Source organism: Sus scrofa, chromosome 4 (genome assembly GCF_054392235.1).
Source record: "Sus scrofa isolate SSC_HxYL_T2T_F1_AM1 chromosome 4, Sscrofa_HxYL_maternal_Yorkshire_Landrace_v2.0, whole genome shotgun sequence".
Lineage (NCBI taxonomy): Eukaryota > Metazoa > Chordata > Mammalia > Artiodactyla > Suidae > Sus > Sus scrofa.
The window spans coordinates 97,641,015-97,655,308 of record NC_139386.1 but is presented as its reverse complement, the minus strand read 5'-3'; the positions used below and the strand labels follow the sequence as shown (position 1 = coordinate 97,655,308).

Below are 14,294 nucleotides of genomic sequence, written 5' to 3'. Positions count from 1 at the left end.
CTACTGATGGGAACCGAGGGCTACTTTTTTTTCTCCTCTTTTTTTCTGGCCAAACTACATAAAATACTTGATCAATCACCCTTTCCTCACTTCCTCTTCTCTCTTAAATCCATCACAAACCAGCTCTTCCCCTCAAGTCCCCAAGGGCATGAAAATCCTCCTAGTTACTAAATCCAGACCTTCCATCCTTGGCCTCTTGGGAGCATCTGACACCGCTGACCACTCCCTCTCTTCATTTCTGAGATTCCACACTGCCCCGGCTCCTGCCTTCCTGCCACGCCCCACCAGCCTCTGGTGTGGGATCCTCTGCCTTGGCCTCACCTTTGAATGCAGTACCCCTGGGGGTTCTGCCCAAGGCCCACGTCTCATACTACACCCTGGCCCTGGACAGTCTCTCACTTCCACCGTCCTGTCTAGATGTTGATGACCCACCACTGTGACTCTGTTCCAGAACCTCGACCTCCAGGCCTGTATAACCAGCTGCCTTCCTGCCCAACACCCAACACCCTCCCTGGGATCTCCCACAGGCCCTTCGAACTCATCATGCCCCAAAAGGATGCCTTCCCTCTAGAGCTCTTCCTCTTGAGTCCCCCCTTCCACTCAACAGAACCACCCAGCAGCCCAAGCCAAGAACAAGGCTGTCATCCTTATGCCCACATAACTACTTAGTCTCTAATCCTCCCCTTTTCTCCATCTCCACTGTCACTCCCCTAGCAGAGGCCACCCTCGCCTCCTGCCCCGATCACTGTGATGGGCTCCTATTGGGTCCGCCCTCTCTCTTTCATCCTTTCAATGGAAATGCCCACACTGCAGCCAAGGTGGTCTTGTTTTCCTCGAAGCATATCTGACCCGTGTCATTCCCTGCTTGTCTTTCACGGCCCTCAGGATAAAGTCTAAACCCCTGACAAGGAGGATTACACGGACCACAGGCCCTAGCTCCTATCAGCTCTCCTGTTTCATTTTATGAACTGTTGGAAGGTCTTGCTATAGACCACAGCCGCTTTCAGTTCTGGCCACGCCATGCCCTTCCTTGCCTTCGGTCTTTGTGTAGCTGTGCCCTCTTCCTGGACTTTCCCTCTCTCTAGCCTGTCTCTCATTTTTGGGCCTCAATGGAAGGTAAGGTCCCTTCCTCCAGGAAAGTTTTTTTGCTGTCCCCTCCATGCTATCATACAGTCCCTACTTACCTATGTCTTTCTACCACGGCCCCCAAAACCACAGGCTCCTAGAGGGCAGGGGAGGCAATTTATTCATGCTGAATCCTAGAGGCTCGAGGGGTACCAGCCAGTGAAGATCTGTCGAACGGCCCAATCCCCTCATTTGAGGGATAGCGTGACTATTCCTAAACCTCCTGTGAAGAGGTTCCTGTGAAGACGCTGAAGCCCTAGTGGTCTTCTGCCCCCACCCCCAGGGCTCTGAGGAGCAAAGGGTCTGTGGTTCTAGTCTCAGACAAGGTCCCATTCACAGAGCTATTTACTCCACTCTCTCTAGCCACCTCCCCCCAGAACAACAGTGGCCTTTCTCTGCAGCAGCAAGTCTCTTGCAGGGAAGCTTCTGAGGGCCGTGCTCTGGGAAATGAATGGGGCCAGCCTGGGGCAGCAGGACAATAGCAGGGAGGGCCCTGTGCCCGGGAGACCCCTGTAGGGAATAGCAGCCCGGAAATCAGGCCGCCAATGGGGGATGCCAATGGGGAAATCCCCCAAGAGCTGAGAGAAGCTGAAGGCAAGCACCCCCAACAAGGCTGCTCTGTCCCTAGAAGAAATCCAAGTGCCCAAGACGTAGTCCTCAGTGAGAACAAGGGCAGCGCGTGGGCTCAGTTCCTTCCTAGCAGCAATGTTTAGAGTGGCTTTCCTGATATCCTCTGGCTAGGCAAGGAGGGAACTGGCAATATCAAGGATGAACCACTGGAGTTCCCTTGTGGCACACTGGGTTAAGGACCTGGTGCTGTCACTGCAGCAGCTGAGGTCACTGCTATGGCTCAGGTTCAATCCCTGGCCAGGGAACTTCCCCATGCCACCAGCGTGACCAAAACAAATTTTTGTTTGTTTTAAAAAAAGAATGAAGGAGTTCCAACTAGTAACCACGAGGTTTCTGGTTCAATCCCTGGCCTTGCTCAATGGGTTAAGGATCTGGTGTTGCCATGAGCTGTGGTATAGGTGGCAGACATGGCTCAGATCCCCCACTGCTGTGGCTGTGGCATAGGCCAGCGGCTACAGCTCCAATTCGACCCCTAGCCAGGGAACCTCCATATGTCATGGGTATGGCCCTAAAAAGCAAAAGCAAAAATAAATAAATATTAAAAAGAAAAAAAAAGGATGAACTACAGTTCAAGTCAGGTTAAGTGCAGGGAGGAATATACCTCTACAAAGAGAACTCAACTGGGCACTAAAAGACAATCTAGAAAAAGGAAGAGACATCACTTTTGAATCCCAAGAAACAGGATGAGACACAAGAGCCAATATAAAGCATGCGAAGAATGGAAGAGCACCAACATTTATTTATAATAGCAGACCATGGGCTAGAGATTCTGCCAGAACTTTCACATAAATTATTTTATACAAAGGAATAGAGGATATTAAGAGTCTAACTGCTATACGGTTGTGCGAAAGGAATGCTGAATAACAGAAACGTACTACAGAGTTTGATGATATTAACCAGAAAAGGTCTCCCTGAAGGGAAATAAGACTGAGGGGAGTTGCAGAGAGAAAGCGAACACTCATACAAAGGTGTGTGAACAGTGATATGGGCTTGGAAACAGGCTAGTCTACCGAAGGGGGCTGGCAAGGGACAGTGATAAGACCCACAACTAGTGAGGTGTGGGCTGAACTGAAGGAAAAAGACAAAGATTCCCAGCTGGGGAGTGTGGGCTGGGAAGGAAGATACCGTGGGTTCCTAGCAAAGAAGGATCGTCTTAGGATGAGCTCTTCCACACCTGATTTTTAACTATGACGGTCCTGTGTTTGTTCAATATACTCCCAGAGCCACGACTGTCAGTCCTTGGTTCAGAATCAGCAGAGGCCTGAGCGCCCCAAGCACAGGTCTTCCAGTGGCAGCTGAAGAGAGTTGAGGCCAATCTGGGGTCCTTGCCAAACCAAAGGCCTCAGCGACACTCACCATATGTTTGGCACTATAGAATGCACAGAATGCTTTCACACAAATCATCCTGGTCACACAGCTAGTTTGTGGCTGAGCTGGGGCTCACAGAAAGCTCTTCTCGCTTAAAGTCCTAAACTCTCTATAATTATGCTACTAGGATGGTGTCTGCATAGATATCCCTTTAGCCCTGGAGTTGTGTTGGCTATGTGGGCGTGGGGTATGATTAATCAATCAGGATCTATCAAATATATGCTAATCTCCTTAAATTGTGACCCAATTTCCTAAGGGATCTCCCAGTACTCACTCTCCTCTCTCCCTCCCTTTAAAAGATTGCATTAGGAGTTCCTGTCCTGGCGCAGCAGAAACAAATCCGACTAGGATCCATGAGGACGCAGGTTTGATCCCTGACCTTGCTCAGTGGGTTAAGGATGTGGCGTTGCCGTGAGCTGTGGTATAGGTCACAGTCGAGGCTTGGATCCTGAGTTGCTGTGGCTGTGGTGTAGGCCAGCAGCTGCAGCTCTGATTCGACACCTGGCCTGGGAACCTGCATAGGCCACAGGTGTGGCCCTAAAAAGGCAAAAAAAAAACCCCACACAACTGTTTGGTAGCAACGGAAGATAAGTTTCACTTGATATGCTTTGTTCAGGGACTGCTGGGTACCAATGGGAGACAAAATGACCTACTGATGATCTTATTCTCTCTAGCAACATCACTACCCTTCTAGTCAGTCTCCAAAACCTGGGAACCAAATTTGATTCAGGCTTAACATACACACCTTATTGAAACTTCCTTTCAATTCCTGGCCCTCTTCTTTGTTCCCACAAGAGAGCTATTTGCTCTCCTCCCATCTACATATTAATATCAGAAGTCTTTCTTGAAACCCTCCTTTTATCACCATATATTACACAAACCTCACTGGTTCCCTTTTTCCTACCACATCCGATCTGAATATGTTTATCCCCTCACCCTCCCACCCTGCTCACATTGACACCCTAATTTCTCTCTGCTCTATGAAGACCAACACCCCCACCATCCGGAGACCACCCCATGCTTGGTTCTACCCCAGAACTTTTGTTTCTGACGTTTCCCGTGTCTGAAATGGCCTCCTCTCTTTGACCTAAATAATTTCCTTTTTTTTTTTTTTTTTTTTCCTTTTGTCTTTTTAGCGCCTCACCCATGGCATATGGAGGTTCCCAGGCTAGGAGTCTAAGCATAGCTATAGCTGCCAGCCTATGCCACTAACCACAGCAATACCAGATCCGAGCCATGTCTGTGACCTACACCACAGCTCTCGGCAACGATGGATCTGCAACCTGCTGAGTGAGGCCAGGGATCAAACCAGCAACCTCATGGTGCCTAGTTGGATTTGTTTCTGCTGCGCCACAGTGGGAACTCCTGACCTAAATAATTTCTAACTACACTTCACCAACTTTCTCCTCTTTTCTAAAAGAGGTATACATATAAAATTGGATTGTGATGATCACTGTACAACTATAAATGTAATAAATTCATTGAGCAATAAAAAAATAAATAAATAAAAATTATGTTGAGACCTCTTAGTATTAATTAAGCTGATTTGTTTGGTAGAAAACAATTTGGAAAGCCCCTTTGCCCCAGGTAAACTGGGAGTGTTGGTAATGCTAATAATTTTTATATATGTATTTTAATCAGTGCAAAAATTTTTTTCATTTCAATAAATAAATACTTATTTAAAAAGAAAAAACAATAAAAGTGGTATACATCGGAGTTCCCGTCGTGGCGCAGTGGTTAACGAATCCGACTAGGAACCATGAGGTTGCGGGTTCGGTCCCTGCTCTTGCTCAGTGGGTTAAAGATCCGGCGTTGCCGTGAGCTGTGGTGTAGGTTGCAGACGCGGCTCGGATCCCGCGTTGCTGTGGCTCTGGCGTAGGCCGGTGGCTACAGCTCCAATTCAGCCCCTAGCCTGGGAACCTCCATATGCCGCGGGAGCGGCCCAAGAAATAGCAGCAACAACAACAACAACAAAAAAAGACAAAAGACAAAAAAAAAAAAAAAAAAAAAAAAAATAAAAGTGGTATACATCAAGATTCAACAATGATGTACTATCTTTATTGTTCCGTGTTGCTTCATTAGTTACATTTCCCAACAAGAATGTAAGCTCCACATTCTTACAAATTATCTACCAGAACACTAAGAACTGAGCTGAACATGGAGCTATTTGATAAATATTTGCCGTCCAAGTGATTGACTACAAGTGCCACAGATGATAGGTCATCATCTGGAAGGGTGCTAGATTGGTCTGGTTCCCTCTGTGATTTGGTGCCAGGCCATGACTGGTGACTATAGATCCCATTACACTATTCTGTGGTAGCTTTAAATACTGGGGGTGCAAGTGCTAGAAATCAAGGCTCTGAAATCACTTTCCTCTTAACTTTTCAAAGCCCCTTGCTCACACATTCATGTGTAAGTTTGCTCTTCTTTAGAATGAGGAGAATCTTGAAGAAGTCAATAGAGATGACTAGTGACTTTAAGACCTGTACTAAAATCAGAAGTAAAAGATAGGAAGATGGGAGTTCCTGTCGTGGCTCAGTGGTTAGCGAATCTGACTAGGAACCATGAGGTGGCAGGTTCAGATCCCTGGCCTCGCTCAGTGGGTTAAGGATCCGGCATTACTGTGAGCTGTGGTGTAGGCTGCAGATGCGGCTCGGATCCCAAGTTGCTATGGCGTAGGCCAGTGGCTACAGCTCCAATTGGACCCTTAGCCTGGGGACCTCCATATGCCACAGGTGCAGCCCTAAAAAGACAAAAAGACCAAAAGAAAAAAAACATAGGAAGATGGACTTAAAGCCTAGCAAAGGGAAGTCTGGTATCCAATAGAGTTTATAACTATTCAACTCATGGAACCACAAGGGATCACTGAAAATGGGAGCCCTGAAACTTTCTGAACCAGTTCAAGAGACACCCTACTTGGAGTCAAGAGGGACAGGAAGAGGATCCCCTATGACTTAAGACGCCTGTGATTTTCCCCTCAAATCTGTCCAACTGTTTTGCTACCACAAATCTGGATGTTCTCCCAGGCCTTGAAAACGCCTTCCAAATCCTACTCCAGTTCTCCTGGGGGCCAGAGATGTTCCTGTCCCTCCCGATGCTCCCAACACGGTACTTCTTCCGCTTTCCTCTCCCATAACTCTGTCCCCTGTCCCTTGGTTTTTTAAAAAAACAAAAAAACTTTCGTTTTCACTGGTTTTCAGGAAGCCAGATAGGATTCCTGAAAAAAGTCCTGGTTCACTGAAAGAAAAGACACAGGCATCCTGCTTTCAGAGGCTCAGAGAACATCAACAGCTAGAAGGAATCAAATCTTAGGCTGGCTACCCGAATTCTCTCATCTACTTATTCGGATGCCCGGCTTCTTCCCTCAGAACTCCAGACCTCCTTTTTCACAGGAGATCCACCACAACTTGTCATAAAGTCATGATCACTTTTTTCTTTTGAGACCAGCATCTGCAACTTCTTTAGTCCTGCTTCCCTCCACGGGGCAAAGGCGAGACCCTGGATGCCACTGGCGGGTCTTTTCCCAATACAGTGATCCAGAAAAGAAGAATGCACAGTCCACGAGGTAAAGGGTTTCCAAGGCACAGGATAAATCTTGAAATTAAGTTTGAAAAATAACCAACTGATAAAGCATATTTTTAAAAGCAGTGCCACTATGAAGATGGGAAGCAGACTCGGTCATTGCAGATGAAAATCATGCCCCTTACGTTCTATGGAACTTCAGAATCAAAGCAGCAAGGGACACTATCCAAAAGTTTCCAAACTCTACTCCACGGAGGTTATAAGCTTCCAGAACTCCTTTGTCTTTATACTAATTTGGGAAGTAGCCATGTATCCTTCATAGAATCTTTTTTCTTTCTTTCTTTTTTTCTTTTTAGGCCCGCTCTTTAGGCATATGGAGGTTTCCAGGCTAGGGGTTGAATCAGAGCTACAACTGCGGGCCTATAACCACAGCCACAGCAACTTGGGATCAGAGCTGTGTGTTCAACCTACACTATAGCTCACGGCATCACCAGATCCTTAACCCAGTGAGCGAGGCCAGGGATCGAACCTGTGTCCTCATGGTTACTAGTCAGATTTGTTAACTGCTGAGCCATGATGGGAACTCTAGAATCTTTTTTTATTTCTGATGAATTCATATTTGCCATTTAATTTTTCACACTTTTTGTCTATGCTCCTAAATGGAATGACCAAGACTCTGATAGTACTTTGACTATTAAAAAAAAATAAAAAGCTAAATAAATTTATTCATCAAAGGGTGCACTTTCAGAAATGTTTTCCAGTATCTGAAGGTAAACTTAGCCTGCTGCTACTGATAACAGTGATGACTCGCCAAACGTTTCATCTCCAAAGGCACTGCCATCTCTCATCTCACGCCTGGAGAGCACATGGGGACCTTTTGGAGAAGACCTGGCATTTCAGGAGACATGCCATTTGTAGCTCTGGATCCCGCTCACTGTCAACCTTTAAATTAGGTAGACAGAAACTCAGCTGAGTGACTAGGGACTCCTTAGTCCCAGGGCTCAATAAAGAACCGGAAGTGGGAGTAGGGAGCCTGAAGTGGAAAGGTTCTGGAAACCTCCTCCACCCCCTCCTCAGACCAGCCCGGTCTCCTCAGCCTAGGCTACCAGCTTCTCTTCTCTACAAATGTCCCCTCAGCCTGAAGGCTCTTTCTTCCCTCCTCTGCGTCTTTTTTCCTCCTCCTCCATACGAGACTTTGACTCTTCCAGAAAAAAAAAGGCTACAGGCTGAAGAAAGTTACATTCACTCTTAGATCCCTGATAAGGAGCAGTGGCTGGGTCTGGGTTTATTCTGAATTAGGGAGTCAGATGCTTCTAAAACAAGGAACAGCCAGAGACCATAAAACAAATCCTTTCTAACCCCATCTAAGGAAGCCAAGGTAGCTCAGGCCTCTCCCATTCATCAAAATTCCTGGAGTAGAGATTCAATAACCTTCCCCCCCTTCTCATGTTCTAGTACCATCACCCGACCCTGACCATTGGAAAAGTATTCCTTCTTTCTAACCTCACGCATTTCTGCAACAAAAAAAGCTTGTTCACTCTGGTTAACTTCTTCAAAACAATGGAAAGATCTTTCAGTCACTCTTAATTTGTTTGGGGCCAGTTGAGAAAGTAGTGCATGAAGCTAAATCAAATCCATGAGTTTGCCATCTTATATCTACAGGGTTTTACAGTTTAGAAAGGAATGTGAAATACATTACCTAATCTGATTTGCTCCTTTCAATAGCACCGTAAGAAAGATATAATAAATGTTATAATCCTCAAATGACAAGCTATGTGAAAATGTAAACCGGAAAGCATGTCATATAAATAAGCTATTGCCTTACATATGAGGAAACCAGAGGAGGCATGTGATTTGCCCACGGTCACACAATTAGGGGAATGCCAGGGCTCAAAGCAAGAACTCTCAGCTTAAATCTAGTACTTCTCCATCTGCTTTGGTCCTCACATGAGCTAACTATCTCTGCACAGAGAAAAGCTGTTTTATGGATGCAAACTCCTAACCCATCTGGCCATCTCGGAAACATTTGCCATGGAGAACAAGGCAAATGGATATAGATGGCTTAGCAAAACTCATTATCATCCCTGTAAAAATAATTCAGCATCATAATCTCTGCTTGCAATATCAAACGCATTTTTAGAAACTTTTGAGAAGAACACACATTAATGGGCAATAAATTGTCCAGGGACAAAACTGAAAGGGACGTGAACGGCTACAATGGAGCCTAACTTTCAGTAACAACTGATTGACCCTTCAAGACCAAGATGAGCTACAAATACTTCATGTTTCTTTGGCCCCAGGAGTCACTCCCCCAAGAGGGGATTAAAGACTCTGCTGGAGGAGTTCCCCTTGGTGCGCGGCGGAAGCGAATCTGACTAGTAACCATGAGGTTGCAGGTTTGATCCCTGGCCTTGCTCAGTGGGTTAAAGATCCGGCATGGCCGTGAACTGTGGCGTAGGTCACAGACATGGCTCAGATCTGGCGTTGCTGTGGCTGTAGCTCTGATTCGACCCCTAGCCTGGGAACCTCTATATGCCGTGGGTGTGGCCCTAAAACGAAGAAAAAAATAAAAAGACTCTGCTGGATAAATATTTCACAGCCCTTTACACTTTGAGCCACAATCTCTCTCCACAGACATGGTCCTTCACCATGCTGCTTATGTCCTAGAAAATACACATCACCTAGGAAGCCTTCTCTAATGGACCTTACTTTGACTCCATTTGAAATTAATACATGAATGTCAAAAAATCTAATACGGAAGAATTTATATGTGCTGACATGTTTGTTCATCCCAACATTCATCTGTCAAATAGTGAGCACTCACCCCATGCAAGGTACTAAGCTAGGCATGCAGGATGTACCTGAAAAACCAAAGATAATCCCAGCTTCTACAGAGCTTACAGTCCAGTGTTGCTTTTACACGATCTTCAGGAAACTTATACCTTTCCTAGTTCCCAAGTAGACCGCATGCTCTTTGTAGGCAAGAATTTCTGAAACTCTCTTAGAACACAGCACCTGACACTGGACTCTACACAAGCAAATTGATAAACTCAAAGGGAATCCCTGACTCCATAACCTGGGGCATTTCCTTCCACTCAATCCCTCCAGTATGGTGTACAGTTGTGAATTATTTAAAATCCCTAGGGTCTTGGCGTTCCCGCTGTGGCACAGTGGTTAACAAATCCGACTAGGAACCATGAGGTTGTGGGTTTGAGCCCTGGCCTCACTCCGTGGGTCAAGGTTCTGGCGTTGCCGTGAGCTGTGGTGTAGGATCCCACGTTCCTGTGGCTCTGGCGTAGGAGAGCAGCTACAGCTCCGATTAGACCCCTAGCCTGGGAACCTCCACATGCCGAGGGCTCGGCCCAAGAAAAGCCAAAAAGACAAAAATAAAATAAAATAAAATCCCTAGGGTCTTGAACCTGAGATGTCATAAGGTCCAACCAACAGAATGAACTTACAGCTAAAGGGGTAAGATCCATTGCAACTGGCGATATCTAGAAGGGCACCCAAGCCCCAGAGTTGATCCTTTAAGGGGAAGAGAATCAAGGCGGAGCAGAGGTAGGAACGCTCTCACCCTGCAAGGCTGCATTATCCCACAGAAGAAAATGGTGCTATAACCACAGAAATTATAGGTGCCAGCCCCAAGACAATTAAAACCAACAGCGCAAGAGGGTGCTGAAAAGCATCTCACCCTACCGCCAGACAAGGAGACTAAAACAGTCCCTCCACCTATTCCACAGGACCTGGATACAAACCTTCTTAGACAGGGTGGGGCAACAAAAAGAGCCTCAGGTTCAGGATTAGAAAACCGGTGTTTTTGTCCAGAGTCTGCCATTCATCAGGGAAGATGGCACTGGACTAGCCAAGGATCCTCTCTCAGCCTCCATCACCCCTTCTGGAAAAGGGGACTAATAATCTCCAATTTGTCTGAGGCTCAAATGAAATATGTTCCTATGAAAATGCTCAGAAAAACCATGCTATACAAATCCCGAGAAGACTGGGAGGATATGCAAACTCCCAGAGGCGCCTCTCACACCAGCCCAGGAACCCTCATTGCCTCTTTCTTGCATCCCCAACCCCTGGGTTTCTGTCTTCTCACATCTCTGAATTCAGAGAAAGAGTTCACACACACACACACACACACACACACACACACCCCAATCTCAAAAAGGCAAGTGCGCTAATTCCCAAATTCCAAGGGGATTGGAAAGGTAGCCATGAAACCATTTCAACTCCTTGCCTTGACATGCCTCAGTTCTCCCTCTACAAGAGTCAAGCTAAAGAGAAGCCAACAAAAAGGGGAAGGGATGAGGTTCCAAACAGCCACATACACTTTCTGTCTTTTGTGGCTGTCTGCCTTCTCTCCACTGCCAAGTCAGGTCCCCGTCTGGGGAGTGCTGAACTAATCTAAACGGGACTCTGAGGCAATACTGAGATTACTGTTTTCGAGAGAGAGAGCGAGCGAGCGCGCGAGAGATTATATGCATTTCAGGCCACATTCCACAGCCAAAAAGAAATTATTATTACCATGGATAATCAAAGGTTAACTGCATAGGGAGAAAGCAATTGCTCCCTTCCAAATATTCTTCCCTAGCTCTCCAGTAACCATTGCCCCCCCACCCCCCGCCCCAGGCCTTTCATTGGCTTGTTCAGTCTTCCAACCATCCATCCGTCCAGTTAGGACGTGTGCAGCACCCACACAACAACCCTCTCTCAGGATCCTCAAGGAGAAAGGGTTGAAGAGAAGGGGAGGAAAAGCAAAGGCAGACACCTTAACAAAGTTGTAAACTGTGGTGTTACTGGGGATGTGGAGGCTGGGCAGACTCTGGGGTGGGGGGTAAGAACATCCTGTGCTCAGACTCTAAGGGCCCAGTGCCTCTGCCTGTCAGGCCTAAGAGCCCCACACAACCTCTTCCGGCTCTAGGCAGAGGGAAGGCCCATTTCGCAGAGTCAAGCTTATTAAAAACGGTTGGAAGATTAAACCTGGCGCATCCGCTGATTGGCAGATTTCCATTTAAACCCTAAGCTTGAAGAGGAAGAAATTCTAGTGTGATCTATGCATTTGGGGGCCATTACCAGCCACTGGTAAAAATCCAGACCTGCATGGGTGCAAAGGGTGTTTCTGTCTCATCGTTCAGGGCAAGAACACCCTCCTCAAGGTAGAAACGGGATCCACCCACTTCTCAGTGGATCCATCCACTAAGCCCCACCATTCCACAATGACCAGCCTGGTGGAGGCCCACGCCCCTGCCAGGGCCTTTCCCCCTGCAGATCCAACACCTAAAGCCGGTCCCAATTCACCCTGAGGTCTCACGTGACCAGGCTTGTGCACGCCTCCCACCCCTAGGCTGGCAAGTTGGAGACTCAAATTCAGCCTCTGGCCTGGCAAAAGTCAAAGGCGGCTGGAAGCATTTCCCTCTCTTTCCCCACTCCTGGCATCACCGTCTATCGCTTATATTAAAAAAAACACTGAATCAGGGATATGCTTTGAACATGGACACACACAGAGGGAGAATAAACACACATGCCCAGACAGTACCCAAGACCAATGCTTCTAAACCACCAATTCCCACAGCCCACCCAGACCCTTTTGCAACCTTTTATCAAAATGCAACACCTTCCCTCTCAGTCTTCTTCCTTAAAGGTTTAAAAAAAAAAAAAAAAAAAAACAACCCCACAATATTAGCAAACCTACCTGTCTATACTCTGGGGTAACCTTACACTCATGGTTTCTCGGTGTCTCCACGGTTCCAGAATCCTGTAGTTCTGAGGTCTTGATCGAGATTGAATCGCTTGCAATTTTTTTAGAAGGGCGAGAGGAGGGCCTCTCAACTTGAAGATTGAATCCTTTTTCCTCCAGCTCTCAGGACCCTGGTAACTGAAGCTCCATTCTACTTCTACCAGTTAACATGGTCTCCTTTCTCAGCCCCCTTTCCCCTCCCCCCTCTTAAAAAAAAAAAAAAAAAAAAGAAAGAAAGAAAAAGAGAAAAACTGTGACCTTCTTAGAAACCAAAAACCCAACCACAAATCTCTTCAAGGTTAGCGCTATGGGCTTAAAAAAAAAAAAAAAAAAAATGAATCACAGAAAGAATGTGCCTTCAAAATATCAGTCTTAACTGCAAAACATGGATAAAAACCATCCTTTTAATCCAGTTTTCCCAGCTGTCCTTCTGTTGGCAAGAGAGCCTCAAGCTCCAAAGGGGGGAAAAACAATTCTCTGGCCTCCAATGCTTAAAACCACAACAACAGATATATTGAGGGACAGAAAAAAAAAAAAGAATAAATCCAAATTGGCACCTGGAAAAAAAAAATCTTGCAGCTGATTTGCACAGTAAAAAAATAAATAAACCATATAATAGTATGTACACAACAGCACTCCTTCCAAGTCCAGTGCAACCCTGGGATCCAAAATTATGAATTTCCTTCAAAAAAAAAAAAAAAGCTTTTACATTAAAGGTTCTGAAATCCTCAAATGAGCCAATCGCAGCCCCCCCAAAAAAATCAAAAAACACCTGAAATGCAATGCTTTTTAACCTTTAAATTGGTAGCAATGCCACAAATCAGAGAAAAAAGTCTCTGAAAATATTCCCCCCTTTTCTTTTTCCTTTAAACTTGCAGGTTTCTCCACCTACCCCAGCCTGATTCCCAGCCCAGGTTCGGCCTTTTTCTGAAAGACAATTTCCTGAGTTAGTTCTGTTTTGCTCCTCCACATCCAGGCTCCGAAAATTTCTCTTGCCTCAGCCTCCATGAAACGGAGATTTCGCTTCCTCGCGTTCCCCCTGCTCTGCCTCTCGCCTGGCCAGAAAAACTGCTCCCTTATTATTACTAGTTTGGATTATTATTGTGGATTTGAGTTCGGGGTGGGATATTCCTCCACACCAGCCTCCCGGACAATCCGATCGCCTGGCTTCTCTCGTTCGGCCTCTCTTTTTCCTCCCTTTCCGCCCCTCGCCTAATCTCGCAGGCAGGAGCCCACCGCGCCTCGCGCAGGACCGCCGGCGGCCTCCGGCTCCCGGCCCCGCTCGCCCGCTCGCCCCACGCCCGACCGCCGCGCTCCGGCCTCGGCGGCTGCGGGACTCCCGGCTCGGGCACAGGCAGGGAAGGCGGCGGCGGCAGGCCGGCACGGGCGGGCGTCCGGCTCCCGGCGTCGCGGCCGCGCTCGCCTCCTTCCGGGCCCCTTCCCCCCCGGCTCGCCGCTCACTCGGGCGCAGGCCCGGCCGGCCGCCCCCTCCCCGCGCTGCCCTCCCTCCTCCTTCCCCGCGAGCCTTTCTCCTTCCCTCGCTCCGGCGGGGGCGGGGCCGCAGGCTCCTCCTCCTCCCGGCGTTGCCCGCCGGCCTTTCCCCTCACGCCGCGGCCGGGGGGCGGGGGCGGGAAACCGACCGCCCTTCCCTGCCGCGATGCTGCGGCCGCCGCTCCCGCCCCGCCGGCCCCTCTCCGGCTCTCCCTGCGCGCACTGCCCCGCGCTGACTCCTCGCCGCCGCTCCTCGGCCGGTTCCCTCCGCGGCCCCACAGTCGCCGGCCTTGCCCGTCGCTGCGGCCTAGCTGATCCCGGGCTTGGCCGAATCCCCGGCTTTTCCTGGCCTGGTCCTTCGACGGCCCCGGCCCGGACCCCGCGAGGCACCGCGCGCCGCCCTCGCCACCACCCCTAC

At 47.9% G+C, this 14,294-nt stretch overlaps 1 protein-coding gene across 25 annotated transcripts in view; it reads right to left on the bottom strand.

Moving 5' to 3' along the window:
- Nucleotides 1–13,826, bottom strand: part of ARHGEF11 (Rho guanine nucleotide exchange factor 11) — a 114,510-nt gene extending 100,684 nt beyond the window's left edge. For 14 of the 25 annotated variants that reach the window (XM_021089644.2, XM_085022684.1, XM_085022688.1 and 11 more), the window contains exon 1: nt 12,341–13,826. In XM_021089644.2, the coding sequence (XP_020945303.1) occupies nt 12,341–12,372 (32 nt within the window). In that variant the 5' untranslated portion in view covers nt 12,373–13,826. The remainder of the gene's footprint in view (nt 1–12,340) is intronic. The other 11 variants (XM_021089639.2, XM_021089647.2, XM_021089642.2 and 8 more) reach the window with 1 other exon arrangement.
- Between the last annotated feature and the right edge of the window lie 468 nt (nt 13,827–14,294).